Source organism: Plasmodium fragile (genome assembly GCF_000956335.1).
Source record: "Plasmodium fragile strain nilgiri unplaced genomic scaffold supercont1.48, whole genome shotgun sequence".
NCBI classification, from domain to species: Eukaryota; Apicomplexa; class Aconoidasida; order Haemosporida; family Plasmodiidae; genus Plasmodium; species Plasmodium fragile.
The window spans coordinates 133,017-158,629 of record NW_012192628.1 but is presented as its reverse complement, the minus strand read 5'-3'; the positions used below and the strand labels follow the sequence as shown (position 1 = coordinate 158,629).

Below are 25,613 nucleotides of genomic sequence, written 5' to 3'. Positions count from 1 at the left end.
TATGCGCGTTGTGAGCACGTAGGTGTCAATGTCCATGCGGCATATTTCCGGGTGCGCCCACTGAAACGGAGTGGACGCACGGCATATCCGCCTTGTGTTCCTGTACTGTGCCATTTTCAGTCGCGTGCAACTTGGATCCAAGTAGAGAAAAGGTCGATTCATGCGCATATTTTTGTGTGTAACATGTAATTATACTTATTATGTATGTGCGTTTATCGACCTTCCTACATGTGTGCGCCTTTTTTTTTTTTTTTTTTTTTTTTTTTTTTTTTTTGTGCCTGTTTTTTTTTTTTAATTAGTGGGTGTGCAGTATAAACTGATTTGTTGCTGATGCCCCTACACACAACGTACATGTGCATCTGGAGAAAAAAAAAGTCACGCAGGTCTGCACGGATCCGTTCAGTGTAGCCAGTTAGAGTCTTCTTTCCCACTTGCCCACGTTTTTTTTTTTTTTTTTTTTTTTTTTGTGTAAAAAGTATTATGAACAAAAGGGAAGATAAAAGAGCCTGCACAATTTTGGTTCTTTCTTATTTATGCCGTTTTTTTTTTTTTTTCTTGCGCACACTGTCCTATATTGTTTTTTTCCCATGTGGATGTTAGTGAAAGATGCCTAACGACGTACACATAAATCCCGACACACGTACACACAGCTGCATGCTTTTTTTTTCTGTCCTTGCCTACCGCTCTGCACAATGATGAAGGCATTGTACAAAAGTATTGTGAACTTTTTGCTCTCCTCGTTTTTTGAAAATATTGAAGAGAAGCAGTTGCAGACTTCGCTGATCAGAGGAAAGGTGCACTTGCAAAATGTTAAAATTAAAAAAAACTTTTTTGACTTTTTGTATTTGCCCTACACGATTAAGTATGGGTACATCCGGTCCCTCGATTTGCAGGTAAGCGGAGTGTCTGCATACGCGGTGTGTACGCGGCGCACCTTTTTTCCCTTGTGCACCTGTTCTCGCACAGTTGCAACGACGGTACAAAATAACCCCTTTTTTTTCCTGCATTCCGTTCGCAGATCCCCTTGCTGTACCTGTTCCAGAAGGCGAGCCTCAAAATCAGCGACGTGGTGATCGTGGTGAAGGAGAAAAACTTCAACGATTTTAACATTAATGAAGAAATAAATGGAATAAAGGAAGCAAAAAAGAATAACCTGAAAATAGAAGATATTAATAACAAGGAAGATGATTTAAATAATAAAATAAACAAAGGAATTAATTACCTTCTGTATGAATTATATAATAATATGTCCATTGAAATTGAAAATTTGGAAGTTATATTAGAAAGTGCAGAAAAAAAAAAAAACATTGTAGGCTTGTCTGTTAAAAGTGTATCAAGTGTGAAAAGTCAGAGCAGCGCAAATAAGATAAAGAAAAATTTTTCTTTCAGTGATGTAATTTTTTACATGGAAGATGACAAGGCCAAATACCAACTTACAAAAATTATAAAAAAAGAAGAAAAGAAAAAAAAAAACAAAAGAAATATTAACGAGGTAGATATATATAACAAGATAAAAGATGTATGTACCCATTTACATACAAAAAAATATATTATTTCAGAAATCCCTCTCATCGTTTTAAGTACAAATTTCTACATTAGTAATTGTAGCCACTATTCCTACCGTAATGCAAAATTTATTTTTAAAAAAAAAAACTTCTTCGACATCACATGTCCACATTGTGATAGGTATCTGTACCAATGCAAAGAGGTGAAAAAGGAGAGGTCTTTATTCAGAAATATTTTTCTCGAGAAAGATGAACTAGAGGCTCGGAATAAAAAACTTTATTCTGAGTTGAACGCGGAGGTGTGTAGTAATAATGGCGAGACGCCCTTCGGTGGGCTGCGCCAGGTCAACAGGAGGAAAAAGAGGAAGCGAAGGAAAGGGGGAGGTGATAAGGGGCAAGCGGACGGCGCGAATGACGCGAATGAAGTGGATGACGTGGACGAAGCGGAGGACGACGCAGCAATGACTGACGTAAGCGTAAGCAGCGACGGGGAGGAGGCAAAAGTGAATGTCCCACGTGAAGGAGAAGCACCCCCTCTGAGTAACGAAACGAATGCACCAGCCGCGGCAGCAGAGAATGCTGCAAGTGGCCCACTATCTCATGGAAAAAAAAAAAAAAAAACCCAGAGAATATCAAAATATAATAATAAAAGTCTGTACTATAGAATTCAGGACGGAGGTAAATGTACACATGTTGAACAGGTAGATATACTTGAAGAAAAAATAAATGTAAAAGAAAATGAATACATGTGTTTTGAAATTCATGTGGACAAATTGAATGTGAGATTATCCTTTAAGCACCTCAGTTACCTATCTGATTTAATTATGTATTATTCTGTGTATGGGTGTTTTGTGAATGGGCTTTACCTAGAGGAGTGGTTAAATATACCGGATGTGAAAGACATTCTCATGTATAAACGGGAGTTAATAAAAAAGAAGAAGAAGGAAAAGCATGACAAAGACTTTATCGAAAAATTTGAATACACACACAGCTTCCAAGTCATATCTAGTTTAAGGAAGCATGCCGAGGAGGCCTCTCTGGAGAGTGGTACCAAGAAAAATGTACACACTGTTGATAGTGGTTCCTCTTCAGGGGGAGCGAAACAAGACGGAACAAGCAGCGTCAATGGTAATAGCACTTTGAAGAGCAACTCCAACAGTATAAGTGAACGCAGCGGGCGAGGCAGTGGTAACCTTTCAGTCAATTGTAGCTTTAGAGCATCCATAGGAAAAGTAAATTTAATTTTGTACTGTCATGAGAATGTGAAAAAGTCTGTACAGCTGACCGTGGACACGTTCGAATACTATTTTAAAAATTATATAAACAATGATTTTGCTTATCACATCCGTTTGAGTGACGCGGGTGTGAACTTCCTTTACAAGGGGAGGAAGTACCCCCTCGTGGAACTCTTCCCGCAGCATGCACGGCAACATGTGTCGAGGCCACACCACCATGGAGAGGGAGCCGGGCACAAAAAAGATTTATTCAAAAAGGGCAAGTGGAAGAACAAAGCCTACCTGTTGAACGCACATCTGGGAGAGGGGGCAGCTGCTGTTAGCGCAGCGGCTGTCAGCGCAGCGGCTGTCAACGCAAAAGGGGGAGCGGTAGAAGGCGAACCGATGGAACCTGTTGCCGTACAAGGGCAGACGGCCAAAGTAGAGGCAAACAAACAAAGTGAATCACAAAAGGCAGGTCACCCCGAAGTGCGTGTTACAAAACAAGGCGAAAATGATAAAGCGGAACAGGAACACCTTAAAGAGTTTATAAGAGAACCGGCGCTAACCCTATTTGTGTATAAAAAGTTCGACACCTCCCAAAGCAAAATATATGTTCGTTGCAACCAAAATGTACTTATCACCTTGAGCATTCGGGAAATTCACAAAATTATGAATATAAATTATAGGTACGACACATTAGACTTGGAAAAAAAAATAAAAACGTACAAAAGTTTATACTACTACTACCTGCTAGGGAAGAAGTACTGCAAGGAATTGTACGTAGCGTCAGAAAAGGACTTTGTTGATATGAATCTTCAGTTGTTAAATAATGTGTACGTGAATTTGGTGTTAAATAAAAAGTACTCTCTTCTCGTACGACTTAAGAAGATTCGATGGAATTCCTTTTTTTTTACCAAGACACATTTGAGGAGCCATGTGGATCGACTGATTATGCTGTCCGAGCATAATGATTTGCATAATGATTTGCATACGGAGGGAGCCCATGGGGAGGAGGACGAGTCCAGGAAGAAACAGCAGCAGCAGAAGCCCCCGCGGAAGGGCCTCGAGGGGGCGGCGGGGTCACAGTTTGGCGGCTCCGCCTCCTCCGTGGATCACCTACCGCGCGAGGGACCCAGCAAGGACGCAGACAGTAAAGGGGACGATAAAAAAGACGATAAAAAAGACGATAAAGAAGGCAATAAAGGAGACGATAAAGCAGAAAAGGAGGCAGACACCGCGCCGCACATCGCCCAGCACGACAGTAGTGCCGCTTTGGGACCCGCACCCGATAAGGGCGGCGAGCACGCTGGAGCAAATGCCCCCCAGGAGGGGAGCTCGGGCCCAAATAAGGCCAGTGCAGAGGATGCAGTGGATATGTCGAGCATGAAAACCGACAAGGCAGGGCAAGCCTCTACCGGAGGGACCCCGCCACCGCTGCCCCACGAACAAACGACGAACGAACAACAGGGTCCAAGTAACAAGTGCATCGTTCACGAAGACACTTCCATATGTGAAGACAATAAATTAACAATGAAGTACAGAAAACATTATCAAGCATTTTTGCGGAGCAACAATTTAGCAGATGTGGAAACGGCTCAAAAAATATGCGTGAATAATAACTCATGTAGTTTCAGTAATGAGTGGAGTGTAAATGGTAGGGCGGTCGCTGATGAAGTGAGTGAGCAGTTGGTCAAGGGAGGAGAGCTGAGTAGTCATGGCGGAGGAAGTGAGTGCCCACAAATTGCACGTGAGAGGTACATTTTGAATAGCCAGAGGAAGAATTTACGAAATGAAAAAGTAGCATCCAGCATGGATGTGAACTTGGAGAGACAATTCAGTGGAGAGCTTTCCTCCATTAGGGAAGTGGACCTTGTTGATGATGCTGAGGAGGACCGAGAAGAAAGCGCCATTACGACCATAGAACAAACGAGAGTAAGTTTTGAATTTTCCATTTTCATGATTAAGAATAAAAGTGATGATAGCATGCAGAATGCCCTAACCAATAAAAATGAAACAAACAAAAGGTACCTACTGAAGCCACAAAAAATTTATGTAGATCAAATTACATACAACTCAAATGACAACACTGAAAAGAAATTAATTTTTGTTCATGGTAAGGATAAGCATCACTTGAGTCTGAACATGGATGATAAAGCAGTTTTTAAATTTGTCTTTTATTATTTCCACTACGCAAACTACATAGATTGTGTTACTCGTTATTTTATAAGCAACAATGACGAGTGCACTTACTTGAATTTAAACACCATTGATTTTCGAAGTTATAAGACTTTGCAAATTTTGCTCGACAATGCGGTGGCCAGCGGAGAGGGCCAAGTGCATGGGGAGGAGGTCACGGTGGAGGAGGTCACGGTGGAGGACGTCACGGGTGGTGACGGTGACGCGGCGAAGGAGGTCATGACTGGTCAAGGTGACGGTGAGAAGGAGGTGACGGCCGGTGAGGGTGACGCCGAGAAGGACGAGGCGAGGACTCGTAAACCTCACGAAGGAGAGAGGAGGCGCGAAAGAAAGGACAGCCTAATGAGTCAGCACAATCGCCACTTCAGTCAACACAACCGATACGCAAATAATGAGGAGCACACAGGGAGGGAATACGACCCCTACATGGACAAGACCACCGAAGGAAACAAACAAGAAGTTATTGTTTTCGTTCAAAAGGCAAAATTTCATTTTAATAATTACAAAAGGAACAAGCGAATGATATCTGTGCATTTGTCGGATGTGCTCATATATACCTTCAACGATGCCTGTGTCTCTACCATGGCTCTAAGTATGAAAAAGATAAACCTATTGAATTGTTTGCTGAGTGAAGCATATAAGAAGAATTTCATTTCTTATATAGAGAGAAGAAGTGTGTCCAGTAAGATGAGCAGGAAGAACTCAAAACACAATGAGATGAAGAAGACCAACAGTGGTGGTAGCATTTATTTTTATAACAGTGTACTCAAGTTAGTAAACAATGGAAATTTTCTGTTCTCATATTCGTGTAGAAATAATGTACCTAGTGGTCCTCCACAACAATTGCAAAACGGATCGTATATGAAAGATAAAAGGAACTCTTTGTCTTACGGCAAAATGACTGCAGGAGGGGCGGAGAGCACTCTCGGGGGGGAGAGAGGTATTCATAAAAGAATGAGAGTCGGGGCAGAAGGGGAAGAATCTAATGGAGTGCGCTACTTCAAGACTGATAATTATAGGCGCTTAAATAATATGTATGCAGATAAAGGGGTGAGGAATCTGAATCAACCACACCAAAAGAAATTAAAGAAGAGGCACAGCACTAGTGTGGACTTTGTGAACACCAGTTACTACAATAATTTGAACACAGATTATTTTACTTTTAATGTGGACAACAGCCCGAACGGCGAAGAGACCAAGTTGTTGACGGGGGCAGAGACATGTGTGGACGCCTCCGTGGGGGAACAAACCCGGGGCAAGGAAAACGTGCGGTATGAGAGTTGCGTGGAGGTGGTGGGTGGCGAAGCGGCGCAGGGGGAAGCCTCTGCAGCAACAGCCCCTACAGCGGCGCCAAACAAGCCGGATGAGACGCATAATAGTAATGACCTCGCAGAGGGTGCGTTGAACGAAAGGGACGGCCCCAAGGAGGACACCACCACGAACAACCCATCCAGTGGGTCCATCCCGGACAGTCCACAGCCGAATGAGGGTAGCCACAAAGGAGAGGGCAGCCAAGATGGAGGTAGCTCAGAGGGAAAGTCCTCCTCAAAAAATAAAAGAAGGTCAGAGCATGAAATATACAAAGCGGAGGATGTGAAGAGGGCGAAACGAGTGCAAGGCAACAACACCATTGTCGTAGATGCAACGGATGGAGGTGATCATGAAGGTGAAGCACATTGTGAGATGGATGGTGCCCCCCCCGATGGGGCAAACAAAAACAAAGAAGAAAAGGAATACGAAGAGGCAGAGCATGAAGAGGAGGAAGAGGACGATTTTTACCCCGAACAGGAAGAAGAGGATTATGAGGAAAAATACCAATACATGAAAAGGAAACAAAATGAAAATATAACAAATGTACAGCTCTATTTAGTTAATGCAGAATTGATTGTGGACTACTTGTACTTGCTCAACTTGTACAAGTGGTTATGTAAATTAGGAAAAAAATTTGAACAGATTAGAGACATTTCCTCGTATGCGTACTCAGATAACAACTCTGTGGATGAGAGTGCCAGTGTGAATGTGAACCCGGTGAAGTACAGCTACAGTGCCTTTTTACAAAACAATAGAATCTGTGTGCCCATATATCACTTCACCATTACGCAATACACGTTTTACGAGAACGTGCGGTGCAATTCTTACGTGTCCCTGCTGCCCGTGCTGGAGCTGCACTTTTCCGCGTCGTGCAAGGCGACCAACGGTGAGTCACACCGCTAGTGCAATTTCTCGTGTGCGTCTAATTCCGCTCGCGCTGGTGCAATTCGTGTGTGCGGCCATTTCCGCTCTCGCTAGTGCAATTTCTCATGTGTTTTCCCCTTTTGCGTGCGTCTAATTCCCGCGCGCGATTTACATTTGTGCTGGCGTGCCTCTCTTCCCCTTTCTCGCAGAACACGATGAGGAGACCAAGTCTATTCAAGTGTGCAGCCTCGGGAGCAAGCTTGTCATTCCAGCCTTGAATATATACACCCATAAAAAGAACAAAAAGTGCAGCATCTGTATCCTGAGTTTCAGCACCAAGGATAAGGGCAATGAGACCATTCTAAACGACCTGCGCTTTCAAATAAATGTGAAGAAGAAAATAAAGTACGATGATGCACAGGAGGACGATCACAGTAGCAGTACGAGTAGCTGCTACGAGAACATGAACCTGCTCCCCTACTACTACGACCCCAAGTATAATTCGCTGAACACATACTTTTCTGCGATGACGCCGCATTCGGTGGAGGACGGAGAAGAGGGCAGTGGGCATTTGTATGGAAAGGAAATCATAAGCATACACAATGACCCGCTCATCATTAACGTGTCACAGGACATTTTAAAAAATGTATTGTTGTGCCACAGCATGTTTATGTGTTTTGTGGGTGCATGCACGGGAGTGGAGGGGGACGCAGCGGTGGGCAACGCGGTTAGCGGTGCAGAGGAGGGACAACAGAGTTTCGTGCAGGACGCGCTGCTCTACCTTTACAGAAAGGCGCAAGAAGTGTTATTCGAACACCACCTGGACGATCTGCGCCTACACTTTTATAACGGAAACAGCAACCGCAATATGCCCATCATCGTACTAAGCGTATTTAACCTCAAGCTCTTCCTCCAAAAGGACGCCCAACACATATACAGCTTCTTCAACCTCCATGTGAACATTGACGTGTTCGATAGGTACAAGATTGTATATGATACTCTGTTGGAGAAAATGGAAATTCTGTTGGTGTTTGAAAATGAAAGAAAAAATATACGTCTAATGAATTTTAAGCTTGAGACCTCCATTATCAACATCCTATATGCAAACAAGAGTAAAAATATAATTATTGAGTTTGTGATTTCTTTGCTGGAGAATGCACTGACCTTTTTGAATTATTATGAGTACGGGAGTGGTAGTCCTATGTCACGTGGCGGCGCCCCCTATGTGCAAGACTCCCCAGGGGGGGAAGTAGCCGCAGGCCGCGCAACGCTTCTGTATGATGACCGAGGAATTGTGATACCGAATTTTGCACTGAAGAACGCCATGGCGGTTGGACGTCACGACGGGTTGGCAGTCGGACGTAATGACGCCATGGCAGTGGGACGTAATGATGCCGTGGCAGTGGGAGAAAGGAGGAGCAAGAGAAGCGCAAAGCTGTCCATGTCTGCGCCTCACACATCCTCCAAAATATATAATTACACAGGACTGACGATCAACGTGAGATTTAAACAATCACTAAGGAACAAAATGCAAAACAGTTTCTACAAGAATAAAAATAAAAATAAAAACCGTTTTATCTTTTACGAGTTACAGAAGAATGAACATGGAGGATTGCTCAATGATGAAAATGGAAAAGTCTGCGAACTTGTGGTCATTCTGAAAATTTTTAATTATGTATATGAGATTGTGGATATTGAGAGGACGAAAAATATTTGTGACATTCGATTCCTTCCAATCATATATCACTTAAAGAAGACAAACAAGAAGAGAAAAATCACCATTAAGAAATGTGACCTCACATACGATACATATAATGAACATACGGTGAAGAATAAAGTTTTTAAAACTTTTATTAAGCTGTACATACAAACTAACATTGATGAAAAGGGGATCGTGTCCATATACTTCTCCTCCAATTTGTATGTAAACAACACCACGAGTAGTAAATTTGTCATTCTGTTTCATCCCATTTTGCATTACTTCTTAAGACACAATGAAGCACAGCATCATGTTCATAACAAGATTGATCATGTTAACATGGCTAACCGGGAAGACACCCACACGAGCACCAGTGGTGGTGCAGATAAAGCGGCAGCAGGGACAGCAGGCGGAGGCGCAGTCACTGTCATAGGCAGGAGGGAGAAATACTACTTACCATTAATCTCCTTCGTGCCCATTATGATTCTGTTTGATTTTATGAACAGCAGGTGCAACTCCAGTGAGGAACACGGAGACCACGATAGCAGCTGCGGAGGAGACGGAGAGGGAGATGGAGAGCGAGAGCGAGAGCGAGAAAGCGACTCTGGAGGAAACATGCAAAACATCAGTTCGTGCGTGGAGAAAGAAATGAACGCAAGGAGGAAACGCAGGAGAAAGAGCCACTCCATGAGCTTCTCCCATGAGGAAGGCAGTCCTATTGGTGGTGCAGCAGCCATAGAAGAAGGACACTCCATGGGGGTGAAGCCTTGTCAGAGGGATGATGACGTTGGAGTTACCCCCACCGATGGGACACCCAGAAATCGCAGAAGCTTATCCCTTTTGAACAAAAACAAAATGAGCAAAATATTAAAGAGGTTGGAAAAATACCTGAACGAAAATAGCCAAAGTCATAACCTAAAAAATATTAATTATGTGTACATTGTGAAGAAGGAGTTCTACGACTTTTACATGCACAAATATGAACAGAGCAGGAAGTGCTACTTTGATGTCTTTAACTTTTTAATTAAAAGTGGAGCGAAAAAGTTACTTGGAAATTCTTCCATTAAGGAAATCGTGTGCAGGCAGTCCTTGGACTTTTTAAAATACAATTTGTATGCCCATACACTCAAGTTGAGGGCCATGAAGGTCATTTGCTACGACAGGAAAGGGGGGGGCGGATCTAATGAGAGAAATGAGGAGGACGCATCCAAGGGAGCTGTGCGTTCCGAGGTGCAAGGTGCGCTGCCCACACATAAAGGAGGATCAGGAGGAGGATCAGACGGGTTGGTACCGCCACTGATAGGCGGCACGGTGCCAATTGGCCACTCGGTACAGGACACCATCGGTGGAAGTTGCAGGAGTGGCCTGCCCAGGAGGGACTCCCTCTGTGAGGGGAAGACACTCATGGCCATCATGAACAATTATGAGAACGAAGGGGGGGGCCTGAAAGGGAGTGTCCGAGGCAGCGTCAAAGGGAGTGTCAACGGGAGCGTGAAAGGTAGCCTGAAAGGTAGCATGAAAGGTAGCGTCAAAGGCAGCGTGAATGGAAGTGTGAAGGGAGGCACGGTGGGGCGGCTGGACAGACCCAGACGCAGGTCGAGTGAACGAAAGATGAGTGGCCTGCTCCTGGGCAAGGAGCGAAGGATCTCCAAAATAGGAAGCATAACATTGTACGACCTGGGAAGGGGCCCAATAGGGCGAAAGTGCGTACGAAACAGTGAGTTAGGGTTCGGTCGGTACGTTACAAGGGATGAGCAGGAGGAGGAGGAGCAGCAGCAGCAGGAAGACACGCAGCGCAGGGGCAGCGTAGACTACAGCGCAGTAAGTGGAGAAAGCGTTGACGCCACTGGCAACGTTGACGAGTCGAAGGACAGCGTAGAGAAGCATGCCGGAAGAGAATCGCACACGATTAGCAGCCGAGACGAAGAGAGAAGTAAAAAGCTCGTGTTCACGGCTCAGAAGCAGTGCAACTATAGCAACACAGTCATTTGTGAACAGAAGAATTTAGAAGTGAATAAAGTATACTCATTTGGAATTTTAATAAATTACATATTCGAAGTACACAACTTAATGTTTGAAGAAATAAAAATTGGTTATTGTGAAAGGTACGTAATAAATAGCGTTGCAAAGAAGGTAAAGAGGATCAGGAAGGATGTAGTATCAGCCAAGTCGGTTAGTTACTTTGATGTGATCCCTACCTACATCAAACTCTTTTACGTCCTCCAAAAGGATAATTACATGTATAATTTTTTTTCCAAAAAAATTGAATTACAATCGATGAGACATACTTATGAAGATAAATCATTTCAAGTTCAAATGTACATTGGGTATATAAATGATAATGAAAACAACGTCATTTATAAAAAGAGGAGATTCAAATTGAGTTACCTTTTGTGTAGAAGGAATAAGGCCAATTATGGTAGTAGGAAAAAGTATGTGTATTTGGGTCCAAAGGACTATGCAAAATTGTGTAAAGAAATTCCAAAATACTTTTTTCTTAATCTAACTTTGAGGAAAAAAAGTAATTTCACAAATGCAAATTATGATGAGAATAACTTGAAGCACTTGGTCGATAGTAACGTGTCGCAGTTGCTTATTTATTCTTCTTTTTTTTTTCAAAACAATTTGTGTAATGACTTGATCGTGAAGTCCAGTGGTGGGAATGCACAAAAGATTAAAAGCAATTCCGGGATGTTTTTTGGAACTACTGAAAAGAGCAAGGTCGTTTTTGAAATTGTGTCTAACAACCAGACATTCCTCTCGAAGAAAATAAAAATGCATGAGGTGTGTCTGAACAAAAAAATTATTTTAACAAGTAAGAATAAACAGGAAAACATTTTTCTCTCCATGAGTATTACTTTGAATGGGAAATTTTACAACACAAAGACGGTCACGCTGAACAATAGGTACACCATCGTTAACAATACGAACAGGTGGTTGTATGTGGAGGAGGTCAGCAAAGAGTTTAAGATAAGAAAGAAGGAGAAGAAAAACCTCAACTTGAAGTTTCCTACTACTAACTATTCCTTCTCCATGGAAGGCATGAATAACAAGAAGGGTGTGAATTGCAGTGAACGTTTGGCCAAGCGAATTAATATTGCCCCCAGTGATGCTAGTGAGGAGTCCAGTGGGGGAAAGGGAGGCAGAAAAAAAGGAGAAGCAAGTGGTGGTGCGGGAGGAGGAGGAGGAGGAAGTGATCTCCCTGCGCGTGTCGTACAAATAAAACCCTACGAGTCGTTTTACTACCACCCCATAAACACAAACAAGTGCTTGCTCAAATTTTCTTACACGGACATTAACGCTTGTATGCGAGACGAGCAATTTCTTCGTAGGGGTGGAAGCTACGAATGCATGAACAGCGAGAACGACGTTACTAACCTATTCAATAATTATTTGAAAAAAAAAATTATAAAGTCGAGGAATATGTCGTCCATGATGAATGGGGAAAAGTCTGGTTGCTTTTCGGAGCGCCCACAGGACCTTCGAAATTTATTTTTCACCAGCCCAGTAGATATTGAAAAGGTGGGTAATTTGAAGATTTATCATAAGGCGATAAGGCGAGTGGAGTGTGTTGACTTTGGGAGTGACTCACCGGGGGGAAGGACTTGCGGCGGTGGTGAAGTGATGGACACGGAGGGCACCGTTAGCGGTACTATAAGCGGCACCATGCGCTTGAGCAAGGGGAATGGTCTGACAGGAGACACGGTCCTGTTGGTTGACGGAGATCATAAAGAGAGTGATGTGGGATCAAGGCGTAGTGCAGAGTCGTGCGAGAATTTCGTCATTGAGGTAGCGTCCCAGGGGGGGGCAGCAGCAGCAGCAGTCCCCTCGACCAATACTAACGGTGCCGTGATGCGAAGTAGTACCTCCCCTAATAACCGAACCCATGAGTATAAAGAAGAGAGTGTGATAACAGAAGTGAACATAGCCTTGAACAGCGACACCAATGTAGAAATAACCGTATCGATTGAAAAAAGTCCCGACACCATCATTTGCAATTTGACTAAATATTATTTAATATATTACCAAAGGAAAACAAAAAAAAAAATTGTAAATCTGTTGAAGCCATTTGGAAGAGAAATATTTGGCTGGTCTGATGTGTCGAAGCCAAAAATCATCAAGTGCTTTTTAATATGCCAGAAGAATGAAGTGTATGTTTTTTCCTGCAGTGTGAATATAGTGAAGGAACACAATAATATTATATTGAATGAACAGAGAAAGATTAAAGTGGTGACGAAAATTGAGAATGGCAAGAGAGTTTTTTGTTTGGAGGAATTGTCACATGATGTGAAGGGAAATATTCATTCGTTAGGTCTTTTACCGGCGTCTTATACTTCCAAGAGGAAAGGGTTTAGTCGATTTAAAAGGACAGGCAAAGTACATAAGAAAATGAATTTGTATAATAAATTTGAGTCTAGCACTGAATTTAAGAAAAGCCAAGGGGGTGTAAGAAATGTGAAAAATGAAGATGAAATGAAAAAGAAAAAATTGACCTTTCTTCATAAGAAGAGATTTAATATTGTTTATATGAGGAAGAAAAATAGGAAGAAGAAAAAAATGAAAAAGAATAAGTACTTTAGTATTGCGTCCTTTTTTCTGCTCAAAAATATGGACCTCTCCGGGAGACCCAAGAAGGGGGAGGGAGAAAATGACGCGGCAGTTGTACAAGACAGTGCCAACCCCAGCTTCAACAGCGGTGGTGCTAGTAATTTGAGGGAGTCTGACGGCGCACAAGGGAAAAGGACAAAGACGAGTTCCATCCTCGCCAAAAGCGAAGATAAAAAGGCCCCCCCCGTGAAGAAGTCGTCCTCCAAGTATAGGAAATTCTCCTCAAAAAAGTATATCAATCGTTTTTTTAATGAAAATTACACGAAGAGAATGAAGAGCGTGACGGGCAAGAAGAAGAGGATAGGCGTGTGGCGCAGGCAGGACTCCAAGGGGGGCGTCACCGTCCAGGGGGGAGACGAAGATGATGAAAATGTACACGATGGAGGCGTATTCGATGAACAGGTGCACGACGAGGATGTAGATGCCGATGTAGATGCCGATGTGGACGCCGATGCGGACGAAGGGCTGGACGGGGAGAAGGCCCAGGCCAAGAGCTACCTAGACACGTACCTGAGCAAGGAGGCAAACCTCCAAACGAAGAAAAAGAAAAGTAAAAAACAAAAAAAAAAAAAAAAACTGCAAAGGAAGCTCAGCGATTACATACTTAAGAAGATAAAGAACAACCAGAAGAAGCTGAAGGGTCTGACGAAAATTTACCCCACCTTTTTGAAAGGCAGCGGTGGAGGAAGACGCCGGAGAAGAGACGATTTGAACTTCCTCATGAGTAGCTACATTGATGGTAGAGATGACCAGGAGGAGGAGAATGCCAAGGGGGGAAGTGTCAAGGGAAGAAGAGGAAGTGCACTTGAGGAGGACACCATGTTGATGGGTGCCATGTCCGCTAATGATCCTCATGAGCACAGCGAGGATGGTAGTGATGTAGGAGATGGTAATGGAGAAGACTCACACAGCGACAGTGAACATTGTGTGGGAAAGGATCGACCGTATGAACAGAAAAGCGCTTTGAAAAAAAAAGGAGCAAGCCAAATAGATAAAAAAAATAAAAAGGAAGAAAACGAAGTGAAGAAAATTTTTACAAATATTCACTTAATGATGAAAGGAATAAAAATAAGTTTGTTCGAACCCACTTCAGATTACATGATTACCATGGAGTTGAATAATTTAATCGTGAAAAAAGCCTACATGGAAGACATAAATTATTTCAACGTGGACGTAAAGGTTGACAATGTATTATGTTATGTGGTGTATAAATATTTGAGCGCCTACGCCATTCTGTATATTAACAACGATGTAAATATTAAGAATAGCAACTTACGTTATTTTATTAACGAGTTGGAGATTAAGCGGAATTTATTTTTAAAAAAAAAACGTCGTGGTAAGAGTGAACGTGGGTCTTATGCTTCTTCCATATCTGCTTCTTCATGCGCATCTTCTGCGTCTTCATTGCAACTGTATAACCGAAATGGAGATAAAATGGACAAGTGCTACGACGCTGCTTCGAATACAGAATTCTTAGTTTGTAATTTCCAATATATGAGGAAGTGCGAAACGCTTTTCATCAAATACTTCCTTCTTAGCATCAAGCCGATAGTCATAAACGCAGACATAAATTCAATCACCATTCTTTTTTACTTCTATAAGACGTTTGGTAGCTATGGAAAGAAGAGGGAAGCGTCGGGAGAAGAGGCGGTGGTGGTTGGTGGTTTGGCTGCTTCTCACCGTGTGGGTAGGATCGACCAGGGGTTGGCTCCTGCACAGGCAAGGCAACTGAAGAACGAGCTCAAGGGTAGCTGTCACTCCTCGATGGACCCATTTGAGACTGTGGAGAGGTCTGCCGAGAGGGACGTGCGAGATCAGGAGAAGGGTTGGGGAGAGGCGGTTGGCCAAGTAGGCACTTCCGCTGTGCATGGCGGCCACATGAATGGTGTCCACATGAATGGCGAACTGATTGATGGAAATGCAATTAGTGGTAACTCAGTTAGTGGTGTCCCGTTTAGTGGTGGTTTTTTTTTGGGGGGAAATCCCTCGTGTGGACGTGAGGAAAGAGCCCCCATAAGCGGAACGCTCGAGAAGAAGGAAGAGACAAGCAGCAACAAGTATGTATACCTGCAGTACATCAGCATTGATAAAATAAATATCCTCTTGAACTTCCAATCGGAGTACAAAAAGGAATTGAATAGCCATGTGAGCAATTTATTTTACAAGGAGTATATAAGTGCTTATAACAAGCTAGGGGATATTTCTAACTGCAGCATTTGTCTGAAGAGTCTCTCGAACATTCACATCTTTACCAACTACACCCTCTTGTCCAACTTCCTTCTGAACTTTTATTTTAACCAAACGATTGTGAATATATCGAACCTGTTGATCTCGTTTAATATTATTGGAAGTCCGACATCGTTTATTGCTCATGTGAAGAAAGCGTTTCGTGAGTTCTACTACATTGTGAGTGAGGACAGTTCGTTGAGGAAGGGGAGTAGCAGCATGAATGATAAAAGGAGACTTATGAGGATGCGCAGAAGGCACTGCAAGGATAACTTAGCACAGGAGGAACTATATACGAAGGTTCAGGAGAAGGACGATTTGTTAAACTTGTTTGAAGGGTCCAATGAAAGCTCTCTTATTGGGGATAAGGACGACATTATGGGCAATGAGAGGTACATTATGCACCTTTTGAATGATTACAATAGCTCCTACCAGGACAACATGATGAGTGAGGACCACCACCTCAGCATGATCAGGCGAAGCGTCAGTTGGGACATGGTCAAGAAGGACTACGATGAGGACGCATGCAGTGCTAGAAGTGGGAGAAGTGGAAGAAGTGGAAGAAGCGGACGGAGAGGAGTTGACCCAGTTGGTGGTGTCAGTGATGAGAGCCACTCGAGCGACGCCAGTGATGTTGTGGACCTCTGCGGTGTGGACCATGTGACGGGCGTCGTGGATACGTGTGACCTAGTGGCTGTGAGTGGGGTCAGTCGAAATGGCGACGACGAGGACTTTTGTGACAATGCCAACTACCTCTACAGCAGTAACCTAAAGAGCCGCGAGTTGGAGAACCTAGTCATTGATGATAACGAGTCGCTCAACTCGGTTCTGTTTAATAACCAGAAGGAGGACCTGATTCTGATGGACGGGGATCGCCGCCGCAGGAGGAGGAGGAGGGGCGGTAAGCGCGACTCTAAGCGTGATTCGAAGCGGGATTCGAAGCGAGATTCTAAGCGTGATTCGAGGCGAGACTCTAAACGAGACTCTAAACGCGATTCAAAGCGCGATTCTAAGCGCGATTCAAAACGCTCGTCCAACCGATCCCAGAACGGCACGAGGAAGGGGGGAAGGAAAAGGAGGAGGTGTTTGCCATCGTTGCTGCGCAAGTGTTGGGGAAACGTGTGTTACGTGTTTCTAAGGGCAAAGAGGCTCTGTATAGGGGTGTACGTCTTAACATTTCAGCTGGTGCTGTCCTTGCTGTTCTCAGTGACGCTGATCTTACAATCCTTAATCAGTCTAATTGAAAAAATAAATATTAACACAGCAGGAAATGTGTTTCGAATATACCGAAGGAAAGAAGAGGGAAAAAAAACAGTAGCCTTCAACTGCGTTGAGGAGTACAAAAATTTTGACCTGACCAAATTACTCTCGTACTACGTGAGCATTTATATTAACATGATCAGTCTAGTGTATTACAACGTCCTGTACAAAATAAGAAAGAAGAGGAAGAAGGATCTTTCAAATGAAAATAAATTATTCATGTCTAGCTTCAAAATGAATTTGAATAAAAGAAGAAGATTATCATTTTTCTTTAATTTTTTATTAAGTATTGTTCAGATTATAAATTTATTTTTTTTCGGGCACCTGGTATTTTTCCTCTTGTGTTTGCTCACCATTAATACATTGTTTCAAAGGGTCCTTCGTTTTTTCGTGGAGCTAGTATACTTGCAGAGGAATAAAAATCAATTAGATTTCTTCAATAATGCTAACAGGAACCATTTGAATATTGTGAGTTACATAAGGATTCATCAGATTTTGAATAGGTACACCATGTTGAAGGAACCTTTTAAATATTTTTTGTCTTACCAGGACTTCTTTGAATTGCCTGCGCTGAAGAAGGTCAGTTATTTTGTGTACACCAAGGAACTTTTTTTTCACATCCAGGATAATAGAATTAATTTTTTATTTCGCAAGAGCGACTTGAAGAAGATTGATGTGATTATAAACACTGTGAGCAACAGCTTCGCCATTAACAGTTATTATAGGCGTCGGGCCCAGCGCTCCTCGCGGAAGAGCAGCTCTAGACACACCCTTTCGCGGAACACGCTCTCCAACTGCACCATCACCATGGGTAGGTTTTCCCCTTCACCGCGTTGCTGCGTTGCGCGTCATACTTATGGCGCTACTACAGCGGGTGCGATAGCTATGCGGCCGGGCCGAATCACACATTCGCGCATGTCTCTACACATGTACATGTATGTAACCACCCGTGCGCGCATATCGTCATGTGTATGCATTCCCCCCCCCTGCAGATAACCTGACCTGCGATGAGCACCCGCCGAGCGGCGAGTCGTCCCTCAGAAACAAAATATGTGAGTCGAACGACATCACGGAAAATAAAAATATCATTTGCTTGCTGAACGCGGAACTAGCTTTAACCAAGAGAAACGAAATAATCAACTTAAACAAAAAAACAAATGAGCAGGACATCTCAATTAAAATTACCATCCGCAACAACATGAACGTCATGGAGAATGTGTACTACAGCCCCACCAAGTTCTTCAGATCATTTTCAAAAATACAAAAGAGGTTCAACAATATTTACTTGTCCTTGGCGAAGAGCGCAAATGAGGAAGCTAAGAGTAGTACGGCCAAATGTCACAGTGGGAAAAAGGACACGCAGAGTGGACGGGACGCTTCAGGAAAGAGGAGCCGCGGCTGTTTTGGCGCCATCTGGTACGCGGTGAAGAGGTAGGCAGCACGGGGGAAACACACAACTCTCCCTTCTCCGTTGACCATGAATAAAAATTTGTCACGTAACGCGTACACATGTATATACATTTTTCTTCATTTTTTTTTTTTTTTGCAGCCTGTTCGCGTGCTTCTTTTTATTTTTGTGCTGTTTGTGGATACCCAAGAAAGGCGCAGCTGGAGACAAGGGGAGTGGCGCTCATGAAAAAAAGGGTCCCCAGGAGGCGAATGAACAAGGTGTTAAAGAAGAAGACGGGGAACAGAAAAACAAAAAAATGCGCAACAAGGATTACAAAAAAATGGCTCCCAAACATATTAGCTTTAAGCTCAATTTTGATGACTTCCAGACCTGTTTAAATATTTTTGAATGTCTGTGTCGGTTTGTTAACAATAACTAGGGTTTTAGTATGTGTGAGAAAAGGGTTTAGGAGTTCACTCGGCCATTTTTTTTTTTTTTTTTTTTTTTTTTTTTGCGGACGCGAGTGTGCATATGTAACAGACATGTAGATGGGGTTCCCACTTTTCGACGGCTGTACGAACTGTGCCGCTGTGTACACTCGCCCCTTTCACGTGTTGTTTTTTTTTTTTACGTAGCATTGTGCACATGCACTTTCCGCTACGTGGCCCATTTGTATGTTGGCCATATTTCGCTTTAATGCTCATTTATGCAACCCCGTTTTAATTCAGCTTTAATTCTTTTTCAATTTATTTCCCGCCCGATGTTTGTCTTCATCACGCCGTTCGTCTGGTACATCACACTTTTGCAACTATTTAATTCACTCCGCGTATGCCCCCCCGGTTGCGCATTTTTTTCGCAAAAAAAAAAAATATACATATACATATAAATAGCATCCGGGGAGCGACGTGTGGAGGGGCCAACTTGGGGAGTGGTTGCCTTCTTTTTTCTTCGTCATTTTTGTCTCGTTGCTAACAAGGAGGGCAGTCCTCAATAACCTTGCGGAGCTTGGGGACAAGGGAAGAGGACCCGATGCGGAAATTGTTTGGGTGGCAAGCGAGGGCGCTGAACACATTCCTCGCGAGTAAAATGTAGTAGCTAGCCAAGCTGAGGTCCTTTATGCTCCCCGACACCTTGAGTCCAATTTTGTCCTTTTTGTGAGGATTTTTTTCCAAATGGAGTTTCATTGCCTTGACGATAGATTTGACTGAACTGGGCGTCGCATTTACTTGTGCCTTCCCGGTGGAGGTTTTTACAAAATCAGCATTGCCCTCCAACACAGCTAAGGTGGTCTGAACGATTAGCTCTTCAGATTTGAGGACCCCAACTTCAATTATAACCTTGAGTATTTTTTCCTTTAACACTTCTTTAACTTTTTTTGTTAGAAGAGTAGCTTCTTCAATTCCTCCCTTTGGGTCTTGAATAATTTTCGTATAATTAATCACAAGGTCGATTTCATCAACACCATCGTTCACTGCTTTGCACGTATCCTCCACAACTTTTTCCACAGGATCTGTCCCCTCTGGGAAATTTATAACGCAAGCGATTTTTGGTTTGAAGGGTACGATTTCTTTTTTTATTTGTTCATTTATGAATTTTACAAAATGGGGGTACACACACACGGCCGCTGCGAAAGGACACGTTTTCACTGCCTCTTTGCATAACGCCCTCACGTCTTCCTCCGTGTCGTCTTTCCCCAGGAGGGTATGGTCGGTCAGACAAATGGCCGTCCACGCGGCGAATGTTTCTGCGTAATTCGCCATTCGCAAAGGGGCAAGATAGAGGGGTGGGAAGAGGTCAAGCGGAAGAACAACACTTTTTTTTTTTTTTTTTCTTTCTACTCGAAAAAAAATTATAAACTGGGGGATGCGGAGAGAAAAAGTGCAGACTTGGAGAAAAAAGCGGCTAACACTTGAATGTTTTTAATCTGCTTCGAAGAATTGAAATGAAAAATGGGGGGGAAGTGCACGGGGGAAAAACACGGTTGGGAAATTTGAAGTTTGCAGAGCCTACAAATGGGAAATAATTTTTTAAACTTTTTCAACTTGATGTGGATCCATTTGCACCTTGAATTTGAATTTGAATTTAAATGTAGCCTTTTGCTCTTGTTTTAGCTTTAAGTTGAATTCTCGTTTGAGTGTGAAATATTTTTTTTGGCCCATTCGGCAAGTATGCCTTCGAGTGAGAGAAGCGGAAAAAAAAGGATCGTCCTCCCGTTGCTGCCCCGGCGGCTTAAGGGAAAATGGTAGAAAACGCGTACGTACACAAAAAATAAGGAGCAACTCGGGGGGGGTACCTGTGTGAAGTTTTTTTTACTTCAACCAAGCAGGCGACTTGGGGTGAGGAAAGAAAAAAATAAAATAAAATAAAAGCGACATAGACATCACGTGCCCCATACTTTTGACTCAAACATTTTTGCTCCTTGAATGAAACTGTAAAGAAGACTTTTAAACTCCCATGTACGCGATGAAAATTTTTCCCTCGAATGGGGGGGACCTACGCGCGGCCCATTATATGTAGGGGGGTATGTTCTTGGGGCCCTTGTTTTTTTTTTTTGTGAGGGCACGACGCCGCAACGGCTCCCCAACGACATGCTGCAGAGAAAAAGGCTAAACCTACGCGCCTCCGCCTTCAAAAAAAAAAAAAAAAAAAAAAAAAAATACAATTTTAAAAATAACAATTTTGAGTTGTAATTTGTTCGCGCCAATTTTTTCGTTTTAATGTTTCCCTTTTTTTTTTCTTTACAATTTACTTTTTATCGTTTTATTTTCACGTTTTCCCTTTTTTTACCTGTTTTTTTTTTTTGCTGATCGCTGCAGGGGCTGAAGAGGGGGAAAAAAAAGGCTGCCCTGGGGGAGCGGCGCAACGGGGAGAAATAATATAAACTCCTCTCGGCTGCACGCAGAGCAGTTATATAGAAGTGCCCCCTGCTCATTACACTGTGGTCGATTTGTATGGTGGTTGGCCTGTCCCCCTCACCCCACATATAATGCGCTGCGCCCTAACATGGAGATAGCTAAGCAGCTAACGTATGGACTGAACTTAAGACGGTGCCTGAAGAATGAGGACTTGATGAGCTTGAAGAAGGAGAACCTGAAGCCGCTGAAAAATATTTTTAACATACAGAAGGGCAAGGATGGGAGGAAGGAAGAGGAAGAGGAAAAGGAATTAAATGGAAGAGAAAGGAAGGAGAAGGATGAAAGGAAAGTCGAATTGATGAGCTTTTCACAATTTTCTTCTGACCCTAATTTGGTTGCAAGCTACATGAAGGGTAATAAAATAAACGTGGAATTTTTGAACATGAGTGGGAGTGTGGTGCCCATTCGTTTCTTCAAGGACATTTCAGAGGAGGCAGGTGGTGAGGATGCCAGCAGTGTAAGTGGGGTACCTGCCGCATCAGGGGAGACGACAAACCATGTGGACAGGAGGAGCGTCTGCTCGAGGAATGACTACCAAAAGTTGTTAAGCACAATTAAGGAGACCTTTTCTTTTAAGAGCCCAACGAACATTCAGAAGATTTGTATACCCACGATTTTGAGGGGGTGGAACACCATTTGCATTTCTCACACTGGCAGTGGGAAGACTTGCGCCTTTTTGATTCCCCTCCTGATGCGGCTACTCGGTTCAAGGGGGGGGGACGACCCCACGGTGGCTGCTTCCGCCGCTGCTACCCATACGCAGACGGGTCCACATTCCCCTCCGGGGAGCGACAACCGTGAAATGGATGTGGAAGAGAAAACAGGTTCCACCCCTATTCGAAGCCTAATCGTTGTGCCTACAAACGAACTGGCAAGCCAAATACACGAGCAGGCATTGATCCTGTTTGAATCATTTCCACAGTTCTCTGTTCTACATCTAACGAAGGAAGACCAAGTGAGAGAGGAAGAACCCCCCCTAGATGTGTGCATCTGCACCCCGTTAATTCTGATTCACCTGATTGAAATGAAAAAAGTGACTCTGTCGAGATGTATGCTGGTGGTGTTTGATGAGGTGGACAAATTATTTGAAGTAAATTTTTTGCAGCATGTAAAAAAACTTCTACTAGTAATTCAGAAACGAAAAATACAAAAGGTGTTTACCACGGCCACGCTACCAGGTAGCACTCGCTCCTTCATCAGTACCCTTTGCCCCACCTACGCAGTGGTGTACTTTGGCCAGAGTATTAACTCAGTTAATAAGAATGTGAAGCAGCAGTTGCTCTACGTAAACAATGAGGAGGAAAAGGGGTTGGTGTTGAGAAATTTGGTTGTGGGGGGCGGGTTGCACATTCCTGTGCTGGTGTTCGTGAACGGCGTGGACAAGGCCAAGAAGGTACACGCTACTCTTCGTCGCGCGGTTAGCAATGTTAGCAACGGTGGAAAGGCGCCGCATGTGGCCCTTCTCACGTCCGACAAAACCAAAGAGGAAAGGATGCAAGTGTTTAAAAACCTGCGAGAAGGACACGTATGGTACCTCGTATGCACAGATGTCCTGAGCAGAGGAATTGACGTCCATGGGATAGAAACGGTAATTAATTACGACATGTGCTGTGACAAGTACAGTTACATTCATCGCGTAGGAAGGGCGTGTCGATCAGATGCAGAGGGGGGCAAGGCCATTACCTTTTTCATGCAACAGGACGTGAGGCATATGAAGGACATTGTGAAGTTCGTCAAGAGCAGTGGCACGGAGGTGCCCGCCTACCTGGAGAACTACCCCTTTAAGGCTGCGCGCGGGAAGGGCTTCCACGTGAGGGGGAAGCAAGGCGGTGTGAAGGGGAAGCACACCGGCGTGAAGGCAAAAAAATCTCCTTTTAAGGCGCGCAAATCGAGTACGAAGAAGGCGTAAGGGGGCACCCCCCTCCGATCGCGTACACATGCCATGTACATGCGTTACGCTGCGTGCCGTTCACCAAATCTGCGTGTTCCTCCATTCCACGTGTCTTTTTTTTTGTGCATTTGAAAGCGGGTAAAATCATTTTGCAAGGTGGCTTTTTTTTCTGTTCTCTTCCCAGTGTGGAAGGGACCCCCTGCTGATGGAGCCCCGTTCCACTTACCATTACATGCTGACTTATGTTCACATTTGAGACTTCTTTTTCCCCCCTTTTTTGTTTGAATCGTATTAACAATTTTGTATTTTTTTTTTTTTAGAGGGGTCACCCCACGCCCTTCCTCGTAGGGAAAACACAAGTGGCATGGAGTGGCAACGGTTAGGGGGCCGTTTCGGTTTGGACAGCCGTGTCATGCTCTCACGTGTGGGTGTATATACTTTATTAATTAAAACGTCGTTAGGGAAAAGAAAAAAAAAAAAAATATATAATTAACAAATTATAGTGTGTACACGGCATAAAGCTAAGTTGAATTAAAAACATGTCCTCCAGGTGGGTTGCATCAAATGGAGGGGCGCCAGATACGCTACAAAGCGACGTGTGCGGAGACAGACACACCGGCCGCTTTGTAGCGTGGCGGCTGTGTTAATTATTGGCTCTTTTACACTGCGCACAGGCAGCAGAGGAGGTGCACGAAAAAAAAAAAAAAAAAAAAAAAAAAGATAAAAACACGCATGGACGGAATAATTGGGGATCACTTACGACGCCGTCCTTGTTGCGGCATGTCGCCGTGCGAGCTGGCCCTTTGGAAGGGGAAGCCCCCGCATGGAATTCACTCCACCGGTGAGTGCACAGGTCAGTCGACCTTAATCGAGGAGTATATTTTCCTGAGGAACACGAAGGAGGCCAGGAAGCCCGCAGTGCCCGTGTAAATGAAGCACGTGTAGGACATGATAAAGGAGTAGGCAAAGTAAATAAAAGTTTCCGCAAAGCTAGAGATGCTTAGCTTGAAGAAGAAGTAATAGACCGAGTAAAGGAATAAGAACAGTCCTGATGATCCTGGGGCCACGAACGATTTCCACCACCAGTTGTAGTCCTCGCTGCGGGGGGGCATGTGAAGTGAAGAGGCAAAGGGGTGTCATGATACGACCAGGCCATGCGATCCGGGGGGGGGGGGTTACACTATGCATAATTGAGCGTAACTGCTTCCAATTGAGCGACTTCACGCATGGTGACACGCTTACCAGGAGAGGGAGTAGTACGTCAGGGCGATGGACAGCTGCGCGCTCAGCAACCCGAGCAGGAAAATCACCAAAAAGAGGAAACCTGCCGAGAGGGGGAAAAAAAAAGAAGAAGAAGATGAAACGGGTGAGGTGAGCCATTATATCGTGGAGGAGCACACGCGCATGTGTAACACTCCGCTGCCTGGCTTACCAAAGAGGTAGTACATGTTGCTTTTCCAGAGGGACGTGAAGAGGAAGAACAGCTCCGTGTACATGGTCCTAAAGGGGTGGCAGTGCATACATAATAGCGCCGTGTAAAGGTGCAACCTCCGCGCACATGCACTCATGTATGTACACTTACGCGAAGAGGATGAGGCCCACGAGGAAGGAGGAGACGAAGAAGGAGTTGAGGAGGGGCTGCCTCGGGATGTGTCTCGGGATATTATTGACACGCACAGGTAGCTCTATGGGGCTCTTCTTATTTCCAATGTAGGACCCCAAACAAATGAGTGGTATGGAAATGCCGAACCACAGGAAGCAAACGAATGTTAAAGAAGAGAAAGAGATGGCTGTGTTGGAGTGTTCATAATGTAGGACAAGATTAATGAGGAAAAAAAAAATAAATACAATAACAGGGTAAATTAAAGAGGTCCTGAAGATGGTTAATTTTACATGTTTACTTTTGAATAATTTATATAAACGTGATGAGGAATATCCTGAAATGCTACTAATGAAGGTCCAAATGAAAAACATTATTTGTATGTACCGATACCTGTGCTTGTATTTATACACACCAATGAGTAGAATCAAAGCACAAACAAGTAGCATGAATATTATTTGTATTCCCACCCCGACAAAAGCTGAAAAGAAGGTAGAGTTAATAGGTTTTCTGAACACATCTCCATGGACTAACTTCCACCCACGGTCATCCATGTCGTCAGTTTCAAATATATTTGTACTTAGTCTGTTGTACTTGTTAATGTCCTTGTGTAATGCTTTAATTAGAATCGAACTTATGAGGAACCACAACAGGATGAACAGGATAATGCTATTTATAATTGAAAACCAGTGGATCATACTTTGGTCATTGAGGTTTCTGTAGTAGTGTTCGGATCTGTGTTGAAATGAGTTTTCACTTTGCACGTACTTGATGTCATATTTGAATGTCACGTATTTGTTTTTTTCCATCGTCATGGGTGCAGAGTTCTGTTCGCACCGGTCGTTCTGCTCGAAGTCCACGCTGCAGGGGGGTTAGCGGCGGTTACGCAACATTAGCGGTGATTGGCGGCGGTTACGCAACATTAGCGGTG

At 43.7% G+C, this 25,613-nt stretch overlaps 4 protein-coding genes across 4 annotated transcripts in view; 2 read left to right on the top strand and 2 right to left on the bottom strand.

Annotated features, from left to right (window-relative positions):
- Positions 1 to 692: 692 nt before the first annotated feature.
- Positions 693 to 18,715, top strand: AK88_03881 (uncharacterized protein; the record flags this gene model as incomplete). The annotated part of the gene is made up of 6 exons (XM_012481491.1): positions 693 to 893; positions 1,019 to 7,115; positions 7,303 to 8,430; positions 8,503 to 17,760; positions 17,879 to 18,317; positions 18,436 to 18,715. The coding sequence occupies 6 exons, from the start codon at positions 693 to 695 to the stop codon at positions 18,713 to 18,715; spliced, it is 17,403 nt and encodes a 5,800-aa protein (XP_012336914.1).
- Positions 18,716 to 19,244: 529 nt separating this feature from the next.
- AK88_03880 (deoxyribose-phosphate aldolase) lies at positions 19,245 to 20,036 on the bottom strand (the record flags this gene model as incomplete). The annotated part of the gene is made up of 1 exon (XM_012481490.1): positions 19,245 to 20,036. One exon carries the CDS (start codon positions 20,034 to 20,036, stop codon positions 19,245 to 19,247), a length of 792 nt encoding a protein of 263 aa, XP_012336913.1.
- Positions 20,037 to 21,279: 1,243 nt separating this feature from the next.
- Positions 21,280 to 23,100, top strand: AK88_03879 (uncharacterized protein; the record flags this gene model as incomplete). Its single annotated transcript, XM_012481489.1, has 1 exon — positions 21,280 to 23,100. One exon carries the CDS (start codon positions 21,280 to 21,282, stop codon positions 23,098 to 23,100), a length of 1,821 nt encoding a protein of 606 aa, XP_012336912.1.
- Positions 23,101 to 23,936: 836 nt separating this feature from the next.
- Positions 23,937 to 25,613, bottom strand: part of AK88_03878 (uncharacterized protein) — a gene marked incomplete at both ends in the record, with an annotated part of 2,736 nt that continues 1,059 nt past the window's right edge. Inside the window, 4 exons of the mRNA XM_012481488.1 lie at positions 23,937 to 24,180; positions 24,325 to 24,406; positions 24,515 to 24,582; positions 24,665 to 25,543. Coding sequence (XP_012336911.1) covers positions 23,937 to 24,180; positions 24,325 to 24,406; positions 24,515 to 24,582; positions 24,665 to 25,543 — 1,273 coding nt within the window. The remainder of the gene's footprint in view (positions 24,181 to 24,324; positions 24,407 to 24,514; positions 24,583 to 24,664; positions 25,544 to 25,613) is intronic.